The sequence below is a fragment of the Corythoichthys intestinalis genome, chromosome 13 (assembly GCF_030265065.1).
Source record: "Corythoichthys intestinalis isolate RoL2023-P3 chromosome 13, ASM3026506v1, whole genome shotgun sequence".
Classification (NCBI taxonomy): Eukaryota; Metazoa; Chordata; class Actinopteri; order Syngnathiformes; family Syngnathidae; genus Corythoichthys; species Corythoichthys intestinalis.
Window position 1 is genome coordinate 7,801,676 of NC_080407.1, and position 21,081 is coordinate 7,822,756.

Sequence of the window (21,081 nt, forward strand, 5' to 3'; positions counted from 1 at the left end):
GAACCTGTGTTCTACCAAAAAGTTCTATTTTGGTTTAATCTGACCATAACACATTCTCCCACTCCTCTTCTGGATCATCCAAATGTTCTCTAGTGAACCGCAGACGGGCCTGGACGTGTACTTTCTTCAGCAGGGTGACACGTCTGGCAGTGCAGGGTTTGAGTTCCTGGCGGCGCATTGTGTTACTGATAGTAGCCTTTGTTACTGTGGTCCCAGCTCTCTGTAGGTCATTCACTAAGTTCCCCCGTGTGGTTCTGGAATTTTTGCTCACCGTTCTTGTTATGTTTTTGACGCCACAGGATGAGATCTTGCATGGAGCCCCAGATCGAGGGAGATTATCAGAGGTCTTGTATGTCTTCCATTTTCTAATAATTGCTCCCACAGTTGATGTTTTTACACCAAGCGTTTACCTATTGCAGATTCAGTCTTCCCAGCCTGGTGCAGGTCTACAATTTTGTCTCTGGTGTCCTTTGACAGCTCTTTGGTCTTGGCCATAGTGGAGTTTGGAGTGTGACTGACTGAGATGGAGGGCAGGTGTCTTTTATACCGATAATGAGTTAAAACAGGTGCCATTAATACAGGTAACGACTGGAGCCTCGTTAGACCTCGTTAGAAGAAGTTAGACCTCTTTGACAGCCAGAAATCTTGCTTGTTTGTAGGTGACCAAATACTTATTTTCCACTCTAATTTGGAAATAAATTCTTTAAAAATCAAACAATGTGATTTTTTCCCCCACATTCTGTCTGTCGTGGTTGATGTTTACCCATGTTGACAATTACAGGCCTCTCTAATCTTTTCAAGTAGGAGAACCTGCACAATTGGTGGTTGACTAAATACTTATTTGCCCCACTGTATAGCCAGGACCGAGCCGTAGCGTCCTGGTGAGGACAGTATATCCGCATTTCGTTGTTCATGCATCATGTAACATTATAATTCGGTACACTTATTCAGCATGTTGTTTTCTATTGTATTTTTATTAGGCCTGTCAACAATAACGACCATGATTAATCTAGAAATATTAACGCATTAAAAAAAAAAAAAAAAAAAAAAAACGCAATTTACCGCTCACACTAAATTTGGCCACAATTGCCTCCCGTAGTCCCACACAGTGATATTTACATTCTCCGCCCGGCAATGCAGGACAAAATGCAGCCAGCCACGATGGATGATGACCCAGGATTGCTTCATGGCAAATTCCGTTTTAAAAAGCTGCCTAATGGAAATCTGGATAAAACAAAAGTTGTGTGCACATACTGCTGTGATGAACTGTCCTTCCATCGAAGCACAACCAGCCTAAAGTACCACCTTCGGGCTAAGCATATCTTCGCTAGTGTTAGCAATGACGCTAACACCGCAAAAACAAGCCGCAGTCATCAAACTACACCGGCAGAGTGCGGACTCGGACTTGTCAACAAAAGGACAACAAGTGGGTTGACTACTGCTATCGCTAGATGGGTAGCTAGAGACTGTAGAGACCCATTAACTTAGTCGAAGACAAGGGCCTTGAAAATCTCATCCAGATAGCATCGGGCAACCCAACATACAGAACACCTTCACGGGCAACTATTGCCACAAAAATTCATGAACTTTTTGAAAATGAAAAGGCAACGAAGGTGGAGCAACTAGCCAGAGTTACGTTAGTTGCACTGACAGGAGACCACTGGACAAAAAAAAGGGTATGACTGGCTAACTTAAGCAGTGTTTCTAAACACCTTTACACACATTTTAGTGTAATGTTTTTCAGTTAAGTGTGTGAAAATTGACAATTTTAATTTTTTTTTTTTTTTAAATCTCACACAGCTTTCAGGCCATTTAGTGTAAAACTGCAAATGCTGCATTTATTTGTGTGAAATGTTCAATTTAACAGACAAGTTGTTTACACATTTTTTGAAACACTAACTATTGTTACTGTATTATGCTTGTCTGCTCTTTAAGTTGGCAGTTAATTTTGGGCAATATGCCAAAGAGTACTTGAGCCACATTGTTAGTCTGAGGCAATCTGTTAAGCTCTTTTCTGTATAAAACTGACAATTTATTTTATTTTATACGAGCTGAGTTGTTAAATAAAATTTCAAAACTCTATTTGGTTAAGTATTAATTCATTCGTACATCATACATTTCATCTGAAAACAAATTTTAAGTCAATTATAGCATTGTCCTAGATTTTTTTTTTCCTGAAGAACAACTTTATTCGTCCCGAGGGAAATGTGATTAATCATGATTAATCACACAGTTGAAATATGATTAACTAGATTAAATTTTTTAATCATTTGACAGCACTAATTTTAATATTAAATTGCCTTTCAAGATTACATATCTGTTCTATGTGTTGGATTTTATCAAGTAAATTTCCCCCAAAAATGCAACTTATACTCCGGTATTTAACTGGTATATTTTTGCTCTGCACTTTAGCACTGACATGACCTCATGCTGCTGTTGAATCTTTGCTGTACATACAGTTGTGGTCAAAAGTTTACATACACTTGTGAAGAACATAATGTCATGGCTCTCTTGAGTTTCCAGTTATTTCTAAAACTGATTTTTCTCCGATAGAGTGATTGGAACAGATACTTCTTTGTCACAAAAAACATTCATGAAGTTTGGTTCTTTTATGACTTTATTATGGGTTAACAGAAAAAGTGATCAAATCTGCTGGGTCAAAAATATACATACAGCAACACGAATTAGCAATTTATTGTGAGTGATTATTGACTTGAACAATCATTGACTTGAACAAGTCAGGAAAGTCACTTGGAGCCATTTCAAAGCAGCTGCAGGTCCCAAGAGCAACAGTGCAAAAAATTGTAAGTATAAAGTGCATGGCACTGTTTTGTCACTGCCACAATCAGGAAGAAAACGCAAGCTATCACCTGCTGCTGAGAGAAAATTGATCAGGAGGGTGAAGATTCAACCGAGAATCACCAAAAAGCAGATCTCCCAAGAATTAGAAGCTGCTGGAACACAGGTGTCAGTGTCCACAGTCAAGCGTGTTTTGCATCTCCATGGACTGAGAGGCTGCCGTGCAAGAAGGAAGCCCTTGCTCCAAAAGTGGCACCTTAAGGCTCGACTGAAGTTTGCTGCTGATCACATGGACAAAGATAAGACCTTCTGGAGGAAAGTTCTGTGGTCAGACAATACAAAAATCGAGCTGTTTGGCCACAATGCCCAGCAATATGTTTGGAGGAGAAAAGGTGAGGCCTTTAACCTCAAGTACACCATGCCTACCGTCAAGCACGGTGGTGGTAGTATTATGCTGTGGGGCTGTTTTGCTGCCAATGGAACTGGTGCTTTACAGAGAGTAAATGGGATAATGAAGAAGGAGGATTACCTTCAAATTCTTCAAGATAACCTCACGTCATCAGCCCGAAGATTGGGTCTGGGGCGCAGTTGGGTGTTCCAACAGGACAATGACCCCAAACACACATCAAAAGTGGTAATGGAATGGCTAAATCAGGCTAGAATTAAGGTTTTCCAATGGCCTTCCAAAGACTTAAACCCCATTTAGAACTTGTGGACAATGCTGAAGAAACAAGTCCATGTCAGAAAGCCATCAAATTTAACTGAACTGCACCAATTCTGTCAAGAGTCAAGTGGTCAAAGATGCAACCAGAAGCTTACCAGAAGCTTGTGGATGGCTACCAAAAGCGCCTCTGGCACTGCCCTACAGTGGTTTAACTCATACCTCACGGGAAGGACCGAGTTTGTAGCCCTGGGGGATGCTAAATCCCGCCCTAACACTGTCGTCTGCGGAGTCCCCCAGGGCTCTGTGCTCGGTCCAACCCTCTTCACCATTTACATACTACCCCTCGGTCGTGTCGTCAGCAGGCATGGAATACAATTTCATTGCTATGCTGATGACACACAACTATATTTCAAGGTCACTCCATCCTCCACCCCCTCCTCCTCTGTTTCTCAACTTGACTCCTGCCTGGAGGAGATAAAGGCTTGGATGAGTGAAAACTTCCTGCAGCTGAACAGCTCCAAAACAGAAGCCATTCACATTGGTACCCCTCACCAGCTCCGTTCCGCCCCCATTTCCTCAGTCTCCTTTTTCGGCCACAAATCTTCCCTCTCCCCTTCTGTGACTAATTTGGGAGTCAGGTTTGACCCCCATCTTAGCTTTAACAATCACATCAATTACATTTGCAAAACCTCCTCCTTTCACCTCCTCAATATTGCCAAACTCCGGCCATCTCTCTCCCATCCTGCTGCAGAGAGACTCATACATGCCTTTATCTCCTCCAGGTTGGACTATTGCAATGTACTCCTCATCGGGATCCCTGGCAAGAACCTACAGAAGCTTCAGTATGTCCAAAACAGCGCTGCCAGGGTCCTGATGAGGGTGCGTAAACATGAGCACATCACCCCCATCCTCCGCACCCTACACTGGCTCCCTGTTCACCTCCGTATTGAATTCAAAATCCTCCTTCACACCCATCACTGTCTACACGGTGTAGCCCCCACCTACCTTACCGAACTCCTCACATTACATACTTCAGACAGAACCCGGTCAGGCCAACAGCACCGTCTACTCCCGCCTAGGACTCGGCTCAAGACTATGGGCGACAGGGCCTTTACAGCTGCTGCTCCCCATCTGTGGAGCGCCCTCCCAGACCATCTCAGAGCCCCGCAGACGGTGGATGCATTTAAAAAAGGACTAAAAACTCACCTTTTAAAAAAAGCTTATTCTAGCTAATTTTATTTGACTGTCTTACTTTTATCTGATTGGTATCTGATTTTATCTGTGCTTGTGTCTGTTTTGCTTTTACTGTTTTATTCTTAGTCTTTTTCATTTTATTTATTATTTTTCTTTTTTTGCCAATGTGCACTTTGAGATTTGTTTTTCAAATGTAAAGTGCGTTATAAATAAAATGCATTATTATTATTATTAATTGAAGTGAAAATGGCCAAGGGACATGTTACCAAATATTAGCGCTGCTGTATGTATATTTTTGACCCAGCAGATTTGACCACTTTTTTTCTGTTCACCCATAATAAAGTCATAAAAGAACCAAACTTCATGAATGTTTTTTGTGACAAAGAAGTATCTGTTCCAATCACTCTATCAGAGAAAAATCAGAGTTGTAGAAATAACTGGAAACTCAAGAGAGCCATGACATTATGTTCTTCACAAGTGTATGTAAACTTTTGACCACAACTGTATGTACAGCAAAGATTCAACAGCAGCATGAGGTCATGTCAGTGCTAAAGTGCAGAGCAAAAATATACATGTTAAAAACAGTCATAAATCAGTGCAAAACCCAGATAAGTTAATCAAGTATCAAGTATTTTCCTCTTCGTTGGGCATTTTATGACTGGTGCGACTTATACTCAGCTGCGACTTATAGTCCGAAAAATACTGTACATAGAAATGTTTTGATGGGCATATTGTTTCTCTACTTGACTTTCCACGTCGAGCCCCTGTGGCAAAGCATGATGGGATTAGTGAGGGTGACAGGTAGGTGGGTGGGTGCAATGTTTGTGACGGGACCTGGGGGACATCAGAAATTAATGCATCTGACATCCGTCGCGTCGGCGGAGCTCGTGGGGTTGTTCTCTCTGCTATGACTAGGAGACGTCACCTAGAGCAGGTTAACAATTTCTGACTGCACCTGACTGACGACACTCCATGTGGCGTTTATGCTATTATTTTTTTTGCACTAAGAGACACGTTATTCAATTGGATTCCATTTCGTAGTACCTCTGCCACATTTTCCATTTCCTCCTGCTTCAGGCGATGATAGCCAAGCCCATTTCCATACGCTCGCCATCAGGTGTGTCGCCGTGGTGACCCGGGAACAGAAGGAGCCCGCTGATTGGCTCCCACGCGTCGATGATTCGGAGGTCGCAAACTCCAGCCGCGTGGAATTAATGGACTCCTCTGTCCGACATCGAGGCCCTCGACACGCGCGCGCACGCTTGCACAAATGCCACGGCGACTAATAGATGGTCAATGGGAGTCGCGGCCCTTACAAACCTAATTATGTGAACTAATGGCAGTCGTCAAGCGGAGGATACTCACAGCGGCGCGCGCACAAACACGGTCGGCGGTGACGACCGAGCAGAATTTACGCTTTATATTACACAAAGTCATAAAGAATGGCATTGCTGACTGTGCTTTCAGTCACTTTGAGTTGAGCTACAGTCGCATGTAATGACACACGTGGACATACAACTACAGCTTGTAAACACAGATGGGTTACACCTCAGTTCCGGTGTTTGGCTTTGTCTTGAATAACAAGCTCCGAGCGTTTCGACACGACAGCAGAAAATACGGGTCGAAGCGCAGATGCAAGCAAACACACATGCAACAATGTAGGGAAAAGACACACACATGCTGGAATTAAATGACCGTAACAAGCATATTTAAAGGAGAAAGTGCTGACAGCTGAACACACAAGCGTGGCTACTTGGAATGCGTGCCGCTCTAATGGCAGGCCAGTATGAATAATGAAGTGTGCCATTAAAGATAATACATGAGATTTATTCATCATATTATTAGGCTATTACACAAATAGGGACTAAATTAACGCATTCAACGCCAGCCGTTTTTAAAGCAGTTGCCAGCATTTTTGACTGATCCTTCAACACACAAAGACTATTGTGTTCATTTCAAAACGAAATCTTCAAAAAGGGATAGCCAACTTTCTTCTTTCATGCAAGAATTAATTATTTTTTTTTTTTATAATCAGTAAAAGAACATATGGTTGATTTTCCTACCATAAAGATTTTTGCGAAATTACCGTATTGGCCCGAACATAAGACGGCCCTGATTATAAGACGACCTCCTCTTTTTCAAGACTCAAGTTTGAAAAAAAGACTTTTTGAACACCAAATTAATTTTTACACAGAAAATAATCACAGTACATCTGAAACAAATGATTATAACTAAAGATGTGGGTCCGATCACGTCATTTTCAAAGTATCGGAATCGGCAAAAAAATATCGGACATGCCTTTTTTAAATATATATATATATTTTATTTAAATCGTTTTCTAAGTGTATTTAACGTTACAGACAAAATGTGTTACACTCATCCAGAGTAGTTTTGGCTTAAAGTAGGGCTATCAAATTTATCGCGTTAACAGCGGTAATTAATTATTTTAAAATAATCACGTTAAATAATTAACGCATGCGCTGCACGACCCACTCACGCATTGTCGCGTACAATCTATAAAGACGCCGTTCTACACATAGATAGCGCTAAAAGAGAATTTTGACAACTTTTGCAACCATTTTTTATGTGAGTAAAGCCTTACAATACTTCTCTCAGCAATTAAAATCAATGTGGGAGAAAATGTGGGGAAGATAGGTAGTAGTTGATCATTTTTTTAACACCCTATGTTCTTTCCCAACGCAGAGAAGATATATCAATTGGTGCCCCTACGCACAGTCATGGTTGCACTTCCCATCATGCATTTGGGCAGAAGTTAAATGGCTGCAGTATCATTTACTGAAAGCTCAACAAATAGACTAGATGGCAATATTTAGTCACAATATACAAAGTCACATTTATCCTTTAAGAATTACAAGTCTATCCGTGGATCCCTCTCACAGAAAGAATGTTAATAATGTAAATGCCATCTTGAGGATTTACTGTCATAATAAACAAATACAGTACCTATGTACTGTATGTTCAATGTATATATTTGTCCGAGTTTTATTCATTTTTTTCTTAATGCATTGCCAAAATGTATATGATCGGGAAATATTATCGGGAATGATTGGAATTGAATCGGGAGGAAAAAAAAAAAACAATCGGATCGGGAAATATCGGGATCGGCAGATACTCAAACTAAAATGATCGGGATCGGGAGCAAAAAAAACATGATCGGAACAACCCTAATTATAACAATATGTTTGAGAGCAAAAGCAAGTTATTTTGCCTCATTCAAAGCTTAATATGTGAACATTTAAATATTAGGGCTGTCAAACGATTAACATTTTTAAGGGAGTTAATCACAGCTTAAAAATTAATTAATCGCAATTCAAACCATCTATAAAATATGCCATATTTTTCTGTAAATTATTGTTGGAATGGAAAGATAAGACAAGACGGATATATACATTCAACATACTGTATATAAGTACTGTATTTGTTTATTATAACAATAAATCAACAAGATGGCATTACCATGACTAACATTCTGTTAAAGCGATCCATGGATAGAAAGACTTGTAGTTCTTAAAAGATAAATGTTAGTACAAGTTATAGAAATGTTATATTAAAACCCCTCTTAATGTTTTCGTTTTAATAAAATTTGTAAAATTTTCAATCAAAAATAAACTAGTAGCTCGCCATTGTTGATGTCAATAATTACACAATGCTAATGCCCATAAAATCAGTCGCAACCAAGTGCCAGCAGAGGGCGACAAAACTCCGAAAAACACAAGTAACAAGCGGCCATGACTTTTGCTGTCATTTTAATCTGTTTGTGCGGGGCATGTGCATTAATTGTGTCAAATATTTTAACGTGATTAATTTAAAAAATGAATTACGCGATAGTTTTGACATCCCTATTAAATATGTAAACTAAAGTGCAATCACATTCGTAAATGAATGGCTTCTGTTTTTTGAAATGTAAATAAACCAATCTATTGTGATGAAACAACAAAATTGCAATAACTGCATTAACCATCAAAGTGAAGTCTAACTGTAACTGGACTCTTGAAACAACTCTATAACTCTATAGTAAAATTAACTAGTTACCAGGGAAAGAAAACTATTTCCGTTACTTTAAAAGGAAGTTGTTGTATGTCAAAGAATTTGAAATTTTCTGAGCAGTATTCGAGTCAGTTGAATAGAGAAGAACAGACAGGTAGTTGTGTTATAGAACCTTGTAATATTTATTGCACCTCACCAGCAACAGATTTATCCTACACTTGAAGTGCAACAAAAATAAACAGATTTGAATTGCTTACCACAGATGTCGACAAAAGCTTTGCTCCAGGACATAAATTACACTTTACATGCACCTTTACTTTAATTTTGACCAACTTGAAATAGTGTCTATATCTCCACCTCGTAAAGGACAAATTTCCTATGAATGCTCTGCCATCATATCCCTCTGCATCTGTTTTGCATGTGTGTGTTTGCTGAACGTGCTCTTCCGGTTTGTGTGTGAAAACACCGGCTCTGAAGTACGTGCACGATTAGGCTCGGGCGTTTACGTCACAGAATGGGGGATCATGTGAGATTTGACAACAACGCAGCCATATTGGAAACAGGTCTGGCGCGCGGGACATTAAACTTTAACTTGCCAGTTCGATAAAGAGACAAACTAGTTAATAAGGCGAACAACAGATATGTGATCAAACTTAAGGATGCGAACAATGTTGACCCTTATGAACAAGCCGAAGACAAATGGAGTAAAGATGTCGACGGGCGTCCGCAATTACGCGAACGATTCCCCCGATTACTGAAAAAATAACGCCGTTATGTAACAGCGTTATTTATAACGGCGTTATTCCAAACACTGGTCATGAACGGGTATAACGTCTAGACCGCGAATATATGACGACCCCCACTTTTTCAGTCTTATTTCAATGCAAAAAAACACCATCTTATATTTGGGCTAATACGGTAAAACATGTTAAGCAGGGCTTATTATTTGCATGGCTCAAGTTTTCTCAAATATCTTACCTGTGCATTTCTTGAGAATGCCTGGTCGTTTCCCATGCATGCCCAGCTTACAGTTGAAGTTTTCCTCCCAGAACTCTGCAAACCAGACGTTCCTTCTGTTGTTGGACAGCGAGCGGCTCCGGAAATAGCGGTCAAAGGCTGTGAGACCCCAAAGAAAAAGAACAGGAAGTCAATGTTTGCGATTGAATGTAATAGGCATCTGCAGTGGTATGAAAAAGTATCTAAATCTTTTGTAATTTCTCACATTTCTATATAAAATTATCTTTGTCAAAATCACACAGATGAAAAAACACACATCGCCATTGGCGTCCACGTCAATGAAACTGAAACATGATCATTCACTGATCGCCCTGTTAATCAAATGAAATACAGTGGTATGGAAAGGTATCTGAACCTTTTGAAATTTTTTACATTTCTGCATAAACTCACCATCAAATGTGATCTTATCATTGTCAAAATCACACAGATGAATAAAACAGTGTCTGCTTTAACTAAAACCACCCAAACATTTATAGCTTTTCAAATTTTAATGAGGATAGTATGCAAACAATGACAGAAGGGGGAAAAATAAGTAAGTGAACCATCACATTTAATATTTTGGACACGGCAAACAAATCGGGCTGGAGGGCTTTGCAGACCTCGGACAAAACGCTGGATGCAGTGCTCGATGCCAGTTTGAAGCTAGCCACCACAGCTAGCTGGTTTCCACCCGAGGCTAGAACTCTATGCGGCATCAAGAGCTGGGCGGACCGCATCGAAACAGTCTTCTGCGTCACCTGAGCCTCAACATTTACTTAATGTTAATGTTGACATTCAAGCGTTCCATCTTTCATTGTTTGTTTAGGAAGTCAACAAGCATGCCCCAAAACTGTACAAACATAATGCCACACCCGTCTCGTGGCTTGGCGGTGAAATACAGAGGCAGCGCAGCCCATCCCTCCTCCCGCAGCCCAGCAAAGGAGCCAAGGAGCATGCTATCTTCATTAAAATAGGAAAACCTATAAATATTTGGGTGGTTTTAGTTAAAGCAGACACTGTTTTTACATCTGTGTGATTTTGATAAAGATCAGATCACATTTGATGGTGGTTTTATGCAAAAATGTGAGAAATTCCAAAAGATTCAGATACTTTTTCATACCACTGTATTTCATTTGATTCATAGGGCTAGTGGAGAATGATCATGTTTCAGTATTATTGACGTGGACGTCAATGGCAAGTGTGATGACAAACTCCAGTGGATCCCACTTGACAGTCTACCAGAACTGCAAAAATTCCATCGACAGCTCACTCCGCAGGGATGCCATCAGACTGCGAGTGAAACCAACGGCGGAGGGCGGGGAAATCCCCGGAGTGTACCAGACTGACGTCAGACGTGCTGCGCTATGCTTGACTTGTGCTAAACGCTGACAAGAGCTGCCTTCATTAATCTCCGCGGCTGTCAGGGTAACACACCTGTGTAGCTCCTCTGGATCATGGCTGGAGTTTTCGACTGACCGACCGGCCTTATCGGATTAGAAAAAAAACTAAAATATCAAAGCTATGCACTTAGAATTATTTGGCTCATTGGTACATTTAAGAAATAGCTTGATTTAGCTAAATTTTTTGGGAAGGCAGGAAGACTGAGTGGGGAAAAAAAACTCAAATCAGAGATGAGCCTAAAGTGAGGAGTGCTTCTAAACAAGACAGCCAAATCCCCAAATTCCTCTGGGCCACAGCACCTGATTGGATTTCTCCCTTTTAGAGAACAATAATCAGATTTCTTCATCTGTCTTCCTTGTTTTCATTTCCTACATTGTTGCCTTTGTGTCCCTCTAGGCGTCAGTAGTCTAATAGAAAAACCTCTCTGAGCTGCAGATGACTTTTTAACAACTATTAAGAAATCTTCAGCTCACCATTTTGTCCAACCTACCGTCAACAGATGCTCGCTTGGGAAGAATAGTGATGGCTCCCTCCGCCACTCTCTCCTGGCCAATCACTGGTGAGATCTTAGACCCCCAGCTGTCAGAGCCCACCCACAGGAAGTGACCTGTCTGGTTGTTCCTCTTTGCGGCATCCAAAACGCGCCTGTGGATGAAGCCGCCAGACTAAGGTTAAGGAGGTGCGAGGTTTCAAGCAAGTTGCTACGAAACGCTACGTTTGAGTGGGCGTACAGACAGCAGGACGCTTTTTGGAAGTCGGCACGTACCGTATGTCGTCCTCATTAGCGAACATAATGATGGCTCTGGCGTTGGAGGTCTCCAGCAGACGTCTAATGATCTTGTCAAACTCCCCCGGCTTTGGTTCCCTTGGGATTTTCAAGGACTGTGCAATGCAAACACCACCTGGGACCAAAAAAGGGGAAAAAAATAAAAATTTAAAGAGCTCATTTGCATGATTCATGAACTGATTCAGTGCCATTGACGTCCACAAGGGAGGACAGGAAAGATAAGGGTGAGTTTGACATTTTAACGCATTGGCTCCATTGATTGAGAGATTGCTGCCAGCCCCTCCCAATCAAAACGGATTGGCCGTCTATCGCCGTCAATGGCATCTGAAGGAATCTGACCTTCTAGCCAGATTGCCGGAATCACAACAGCCGAACCGCCGGCCCCGCGCTGGCGCAGCTCCAATGAACCGGGCCGGCGAGACCCCGACAACCCGACCAAAAGGCCAAACATTCACGGCTGCGGAGGAAAAAATAAGTAAAAGGGGAGCGATACAAGAGCACGGGGGCACCGTTAGTGGAAGCCAGAAAGAGCAACAACAGAGGAGAAAAGAAGACGAAACCTTTAATTAGAGATGGCCCGATCGCGGGTCCGATCACGTCATTTTCAAAGTATCGTCAAAAAAATATCGGACATGCCTTTTTTTAATATATATATATATTTGTTAATTAAATTGTTTTCTAATTGTATTTAATGTTACAGACGTAATATGTTACACTCATCCAGAGTCTTTAGTTTAGGCTTAAGGTAGGGTTATCAAATTTATCCCGACAATGGCGGTAATTAATTTTTTAAAAAATGAATCACGTTATAATATTTAACGCAATTAATGCATGCGCTGCACGACCCACTCACGCATTGTCACGTTCAATCTGTAATGGTGCCATTTTACCCATATAGAGAGCTAAAAGACAGCATATAACGAGTAGAGTGAATTTTGGCAGCCTTTGGAGCCTTTTTTTAATTGGCTAAAGCATTTCAATCCCTCTCCTTACGATTAGAATTATCATAGGAAGCAATGTGGGGCAGAAAGGCAGTAAATGATATTTTTCTTAACACCTTAAGTTATTTCCCTACGCTGAGAATATATATCAATTGGTACCATTACGCACAGTCATGGTTGCCCTTCCCATCATGCATTTGGGCAGAAGTTAAATGGCTGAATTATCATTTACTGAAAGCTCATAAAAATCCACTAGATGGCAATATTTAGTCACAATATACAAAGTCACATTTGTCCTTTAAGAATTACAAGTCTTTCTATCCGTGGATCCCTCTCACAGAAAGAATGTTAATAATGTAAATGCCATCTTGAGGATTTATTGTCATAATAAACAAATACAGTACTTAAGTACTGTATGTTGAATGTATATATTCGTCCGAGTTTTATTCATTTTTTTTCTTAATGCATTGCCAAAATGTATATGATCAGGAAAAATTATCGGGAATGATTGGAATTGAATCGGGAGCAAAAAAAAAAGCAATCGGATCAGGAAATATCAGGATTGGCAGATACTCAAACTAAAACGATCGGGATCGGATCGGGAGCAAAAAAAACATGATCGGAACAACCCTAGTATAAGTGCTATTTATTTTATATTGGGTGTGTTAGAGCAATCCAAAAAGTCAAACAGTAAATACAAGAAAATATACTATTCCCTGATTGATTATATTAAATGTGTTAGAATAATGCAAACATTTACGAGAATAGGTACTAGCTCCTTCACATCCAATAAATTAATGAAGGCAATACTATTCTACTATACTATTTTTTTCCTTCTCTTGTGGCCTGGCATGACAACGATAAAGCCAATCATAGTGCACAAAACGATGTACGCAGTAATAGCTGACACGTCATATTTAAACTGTTTTATTAGCTCCCCTAATTGTATCATTAGCCCGGCTCAAGGTGTGAAGGTGCATGTTTGTGTAGGATTATGTCTTTGTGGCACATTAAGCCTTCCAGATCCTCAACCTGTTCACAATGTTTAAATCTCCCCTCTTCTTGTTTCTTTGTACCGCCGAATGAGGCCATTTGTTGTGCATGCGTACAGTCTGTCAGCTTCGCCGCGCCATTCCTCTTAATCGCACAAGTCGTACGAGCACGTACGCGCAAATATTCATTAGCCTTCAACCGAAAGCCTCTCGGGATCGTCGCGAGTGACGATATTGCGTGCTGGTGCCAACAACTGAATACTAAAAGCAAATACTTCCGCCAAATACTTTCTCAAGGATAATCGCCTACTTGACGTGCACTTTGGTATTCATGGGCTTGTATTGCAAAAAATGCGGGTGGTATTACAAACAAGCACAAATACACACGCAGGCGCATTGGTGCGTTGTCTCCGCGTTGTCCTTGGAGCGGTTAAGAAGTGATTAAGTCACAGTTTGTTTGACTTGTATCATCAGTAACTGTCTGCATGCAGAGTAGGCTTTCCACATATCAAATTAAGTCACAGGCAAACAAACGTGTGTCTGAATCGTCAAATATGGCGAGGAAGGGAGTTATTGGAGAAAAATCTCTCTAATGTACTTTATAGGAAATAAAAAAGGTCTTCATACAATAAGCAATATGCCCTTCAAATAAAAATGCAGGACAGAATTCATCTCATTGTTGTTATTACTGTAGTTGTTAATACGGCTTCGTAAGCGTTTCAGTTTTACTAAATAAACAACTTGTTCCAAGCTTATTAAAGTCTAGCAGAAAAGAAGGAATAAAAGAGAATTTGCGACTTATTTTCCCCATGTATGACATTGAAGATAAGTGCTTCATTTTCTGAGCAGAATGTTATGATGAATGTCTTTGCGATGAGACGTGTCGATCACAACAGCAAATTTTTCACATTTCTGCATGAAATCACCTTAAAATGTGATCTGATCTTTGTTAAAATCACACAGATGAAAATACAGTGATTCACTGATGAGTGGTTTAAAGCTGCCCTGCCCACTATAAAACACACATCTGGTAATAAATGTCATGATGTAAAGCATTGTCTGATGTGCATCATGGCTCGGTCAAAAGAGCTGTCTGAAGAACTGCCATCAAGGATTGTTGATGTGTATAAAGCTGGAAAAGGATACAAAACCATCTCTAAAAGTCTGGATGTTCATCAATCGACAATCAGAGAAGTTGTCTAAAAATGGAGAGAATTTGGCAATGTTGCCGTCCACCAAAGATTATGCCAAAAGTTCAGCGCAGAGTAATCAAAGAGGCAAAAAAGAACCTTAGAGTACCTGCTAAAGACTTACAAAAATCACTGGCACAGTCCAATATCTCTGTGCACACATCAACTATATGTAAAACTATGGCTAAGAATGGTGTTCATGGGAGGACTCCACAAAGGAAGCCACTGCTGTCTAAAACAAACATTGTTGCTCGTTTAATGTTCACAAAAAGGCACTTGGACACTCCACAGAAGTTTTGGGAAAATATTTTGTGGACTGATGAAACCAAAGTTAAATTGTTTGGGAGTATCGCACAACGTCATGTGTTGAGGAAAAATGGAACAGCTCACCAACATCAATACCTCATCCCCACCATGAAGCATGGTGGAGGAAGCATCATGATTTGGGGCTGTTTTGCTGCCTCAGGGCCTGGACAACTTACAGTCATTAATGTAAGATTGAATTCAAAAGTATACCAGGATGTTTTGCAGGAAATCCATGATTCTGTCTGTCAGACAGTTGAAGCGAAAAAAGAGGATGAATGCTGCATCAAGACAATGATCCAAAACAGAGAAGTAAATCAACTTCAGAATGGTTTCAGAGGAACAAAATACACGTTCTGGAGTGGCCAAGTCAAAGTCCAGACTTGAACCCTATTGAAATACTGTGGCATGATCTAAAGACAGCGATTCATGCCAGGCATTCCAGAAATCTGACTGAACTACAGCAGTTTTGTAAAGAAGAATGGGCCAAGATTAGTCCTGATCGATGTGCCAGACTGATCTGCAGCTACAGGAAGCATCTGGATGAAGTTATTGCTACCAAAAGGGAGGGGCACAAAATATTAAATGTGATGGCTCACTTACAGTGGGGCAAATAAGTATTTAGTCACCACTAATTGTGCAAGTTCTCCCACTTGAAAATATCAGAGAGGCCTGTAATTGTCAACATGGGTAAACCTCAACCATGACTGACAGAATGTGAAAAAAAAAAAAACTCAGAAAATCACTTTGTTTGTTTTTTTAAAGAATTTATTTGCAAATCATGGTGGAAAATAGGTATTTGGTCTATACCAAAAGTTCATCTCAATACTTTATGTACCCTTTGTTGGCAATAACGGAGGCCAAACGTTTTCTGTAACTCTTCACAAGCTTTTCACACACTGTTGCTGGTATTTTGGCCCATTCCTCCATGCAGCTCTCCTCTAAAGCAATGATGTTTTGGGGCTGTCGTTGGGCAACACGGACTTTCAACTCCCTCCTCACCCCGTGGCGTCAAAATGATAACAAGAACGGTGAGCAAAAATCCCAGAACCACACGGGGGGGCCTAGTGAATGACCTACAGAGAGCTGGGACCACAGTAACAAAGGCTACTATCAGTAACAAAATGCGCCGCCAGGGTCTCAAATCCTGCACTGCCAGACGTGTCCCCCTGCTGAAGAAAGTACACGTCCAGGCCCATCTGCATTTCGTTAGAGAGCATTTGGATGATGTGTTATGGTCAGATGAAACCACAATAGAACATTTTGGTAGAAACACAGGTTCTCTTGTTTGGAGGAAAAAGAATACTGAATTGCACCATACCCACTGTGAAGCATGGGGGTGGAAACATCATGGTTTCGGGCTGTTTTTCTGCAAACGGACCAGGACGACAGATCTGTGCAAACGAAAGAATGAATGGGGCCATGTATCGAGTGATTTTGAGTGAAAATCTCCTTCTATCAGCAAGGGCATTGAAGATGAGATGTGGCTGGGTCTTTCAGCATGACAATGATCCCAAACACACAGCCAAGGCAACAAAGGAGGGGCTTCGTAAGAAGCATTTCAAGGTCTCAACCCCATAGAAAATCTGCGGAGGGAGTTGAAAGTCCGTGTTGCCCAATGACAGCCCCAAGACATCACTGCTCTAGAGGAGATCTGCATGGAGGAATGGGCCAAAATACCAGCAACAGTGTGTGAAAAGCTTGTGAAGAGTTACAGAAAATGTTTGGCCTCCGTTATTGCCAACAAAGGGTACATAACAAAGTATTGAGATGAACTTTTGGTATTGACCAAATACTTATTTTCACCATGATTTGCAAATAAATTATTTAAAAATCAAACAATGTGATTTTCATTTTTTTTTCTTCCACACTCTGTCTCTCACAGTTGAGGTTTAACCATGTTGACAATTACAGGCCTCTCTAATATTTTCAAGTGGGAGAACTTGCACAATTAGTGGTTGACTAAATACTTATTTGCCCCACTGTACTTATTTTTCCCCTTTCTGTCATTGTTTGCATATTATCTTCATTAAAATATGAAAACTTATAAATATTTTGGTGGTTTTAGTTAAAGCAGACACTGTTCTTTCATCTGTGTGATTTTGACAAAGATCAAATTTGATGGTGATTTTATGCAGAAATGTGAAAAATTCCAAAAGCTTCAGATACTTTTTCATAAACAATTGGTTTTTAAATTGTGCAATGGCCTCATGCTAAACTGTTTTTGCTATTTTGACACTAAGCTGTTCTATCAGGAGGGCTGTGATTCAATTATTCGTGCCCCGGCATCCGTCGAGCAACACGAGCTCTTAGTTTATCTTTAATAATGTGATTACTGAAGGCTTCAAAGAGGAATGGATCAGACTAAATTGCAATTTAGTCAGTCACTTTGTATCTGCTAATGTGTTAATACTTCTAATGTGAGCGAGAGTACACGCCACCTGTTTGAACGCAATTATACGTTGGAGAACCCGACAATTTCACGTACTGTAATTGTTGTGTTCGGCGTTTGAGAGTTTGAAAGGCAGCGGATGATCAATTTGCCTGCATTTCACTTGTTCTCATCAATTAAACAAATTTAGGCAAGAATGAGACCTCATTAGCGCACAAAGAGCACATCGATTTTCCCCAATGGTCGGCAATTTGTTTCCTATTTGAATGATAAACATCAGTTTTTTAGCATGCGTAAGCACGTCCCTTATGTTGAGGCCGGCGAATATGAAAAAGTCGATGCAATCAACAGTGTGTTATTCAGGAGAGCAGCGTGTGACTTTGCCAAGAACGCCAGGACAATGAATGAATTTGTGGAGTTTAGTTAATCGGTCTTTGATGAACCCGCCGCCCGGTCACATGGACAAAAAATGCTGTTATTATGACACATTCATCTCACTGGGACTGCTTAAAAATTTAAAAAATGCTGCCTTTTAATGCTTTGCCTGTTGCTAGGGGCGATCCGGTGTGGGCTTTAGCAATCAATGATTCATGTGGCTGAGATTGTGTGCTTCTTCAGGAGTGCGTTGACATACACTCCGGTGGTTGTGCGTCCAACGTATGACTCAGTTTCATGTTTTTTAGCGGATTTAGGGTTGAGGCAAACAACATGTTCTGCTTCTTCTACAGAGTTTAAACATCTCCTCGGGCTGGTGAATAAATTACTCCAAAACACCCAAGGTACCTCTGCCCATGGAAATTTACATCCTTTAATTAAAATATGACTGAACAGATACAGGCCTTGTTGCCTGCAGTCAACTTGTAAAATTAAGATATCGCAAAACCCCAAACAGACCCGAGGTGAAAACGCGTTTAGGACTGTGTGAAAATGTTAAGCCTGCATATGAAAACAAAATTACCTGTTGGGTTAAACTTAAATGTTCAATTCAAATGTTATATGCTAGCATTCGCTGGATGAAAATAACTCGTGTAAATAAGGGCGTAGGTTTGCATAGGAATTTGGGATTGGCTGGAGATGGGCCATGGCCCTGGGGCGGCACCCACGCAGCATCTTCAATCGTCTGCGGGGCTATCACATGTTAGATGGGACTCACGCATGACTAGGTGAAATTAGACCCACTCAAGTAGAAAACCTCGGTGTCGGGATTAGCCATGAGACAGCAAAGAATAGGATGCCAACACACTCACACTCACAAAGGATTCACACAAATTATGGGTTCTAGACCACATGGCTGACTTACAGTGAGGCAAATAAGTATTTAGTCAACCACCAATTGTGCAAGTTCTCCTACTTGAAAAGATTAGAGAGGCCTGTAATTGTCAACATGGGTAAACTTCAACCATGAGAGACAGAATGTGGAAAAAAACAGAAAGTCACATTGTTTGATTTTTAAAGAATTTATTTCCAAATTAGAGTGGAAAATAAGTATTTGGTCAAGTACAAACAAGCAGGATTTCTGGCTGTCAAAGAGGTCTAATTTATTCTAACGAGGTCTAAGGAGGCTCCACTCGTTACCTGTGTTAATGGCACCTGTTTTAACTCATTATCGGTATAAAAGACACCTGTCCACAGTCTCAGTCAGTCACACTCCAAACTCCACTATGGCCAAGACCAAAGAGCTGTCGAAGGACAAAATTGTAGACCTGCACCAGGCTGGGAAGACTGAATCTGCAATAGGTAAACGCTTGGTGTAAAAAAATCAACTGTGGGAGCAATTATTAGAAAATGGAAGACATACAAGACCACTGATAATCTCCCTCGATCTGGGGCTCCATGCAAGATCTCACCCCATGGCGTCAAAATGATAACAAGAACGGTGAGCAAAAATCCCAGAACCACACAGGGGGACCTAACGAATGACCTACAGAGAGCTCGGACCACAGTAACAAAGGCTACGATCAGTAACACAATGCGCTGCCAGGGACTCAAATCCTGCACTGCCAGACGTGTCCCCCTGCTGAAGACAGTGCATGTCCAGGCCCGTCTGCGGTTCGCTAGAGAGCATTTGGATGATCCAGAAGAGGACTGGGAGAATGTGGTTGTCAGGAGAACGCGGGCAGGCAGGTGGTGTGGACCCAATTGCAGGGAAACAAAAAGCAGCAAGGCAGGTGGCGGTGAACTCAAAACACGTTTTAATAACAACTAACCAAAAGCACAAAGTACAACCAAAAGGACTGGGGCTCAAAAAGGCAATGTTCAAACCAAAACTTGCTTAAACGGAGGGACTGGTACACGAGGGCTTGGACAGGACTTGAAAGTGACGTTGACATAGACAATGACGCAACAAGGAGTGAAAAGAAACTGGGAGCTTATATACACAGAGACGAAAGGTAACGAGACAACGAGGAACAGATGGGCGACACAGAAGGATGCAGGGTGGCGATACGCTACGAGCAGGCACGACAGGTGAAATCAATGGGCAATCACATGAACACACTGGGAGGGAACCAACACAAAACAGTTGTATGGTCTGATGGAACCAAAATAGAACTTTTTGGTAGAAACACAGGTTCTCGTGTTCGGAGGAAAAAGAATACTGAATTGCATCCGAAGAACACCATACCCACTGTGAAGCATGGGGGTGGAAAAATCATGCTTTGGGGCTGTTTTTCTGCAACGGGACCAGGACGACTGATCTGTGTAAAGGAAAGAATGAATGGGGCCATGTATCGAGAGATTTTGAGTGAAAATCTCCTTTCATCAGCATGGTCATTGAAGATGAGTCGTGGCTGCGTCTTTCAGCATGACACTGATCCCAAACACACAGCCAGGGCAATATCGTCTTTCAGCATGACACTGATCCCAAACACACAGCCAAGGCAACAAAGGAGTGGCTTCGTAAGAAGAATTTCAAGGTCCTGGAGTGGCCTAGCCAGTCTCCAGATATCAACCCCATAGAAAATCTGTGGAGGTACAGTAGTTGAAAGTCCGTGTTGCCCAATGACAGTCCCAGAACATCACTGCTCTAGAGGAGATCTGCATGGAGGAATGGGCCAAAATACCAGCAACAGTATGTGAAAAGCTTGTGAAGAGCTACAGAAAACGTTTGGCCTCCGTTATTGCCAAGAAAGGGTACATAACAAAGTATTGAGATGAACTTTTTGGTATGGACCAAATACTTATTTTCCACCATGATTTGTAAATACATTATTCAAAAATCAAACAATGTGATTTTCTGTTTTTTTTTCCTCCACATTCTGTCTCTCATGGTTTAGGTTTACCCATGTTGACAATTACAGACCTCTCTAATATTTTCAAGTAGGAGAACTTGCACAATTGGTGGTTGACTAAATACTTATTTGCCCCACTGCATAGGTTTGTGTAGTTGGGTGTTAATCATGTTGTAATAACAAT

At 41.0% G+C, this 21,081-nt stretch overlaps 1 protein-coding gene across 1 annotated transcript in view; it reads right to left on the reverse strand.

The window, feature by feature from the left end:
* Positions 1-21,081, reverse strand: part of grm8a (glutamate receptor, metabotropic 8a) — a 389,718-nt gene that overhangs the window by 116,250 nt on the left and 252,387 nt on the right. Inside the window, exons 4-6 of the mRNA XM_057856119.1 lie at positions 11,829-11,964; positions 11,553-11,707; positions 9,644-9,781 (exon numbers count right to left, since the gene is read on the reverse strand). Coding sequence (XP_057712102.1) covers positions 9,644-9,781; positions 11,553-11,707; positions 11,829-11,964 — 429 coding nt within the window. The remainder of the gene's footprint in view (positions 1-9,643; positions 9,782-11,552; positions 11,708-11,828; positions 11,965-21,081) is intronic.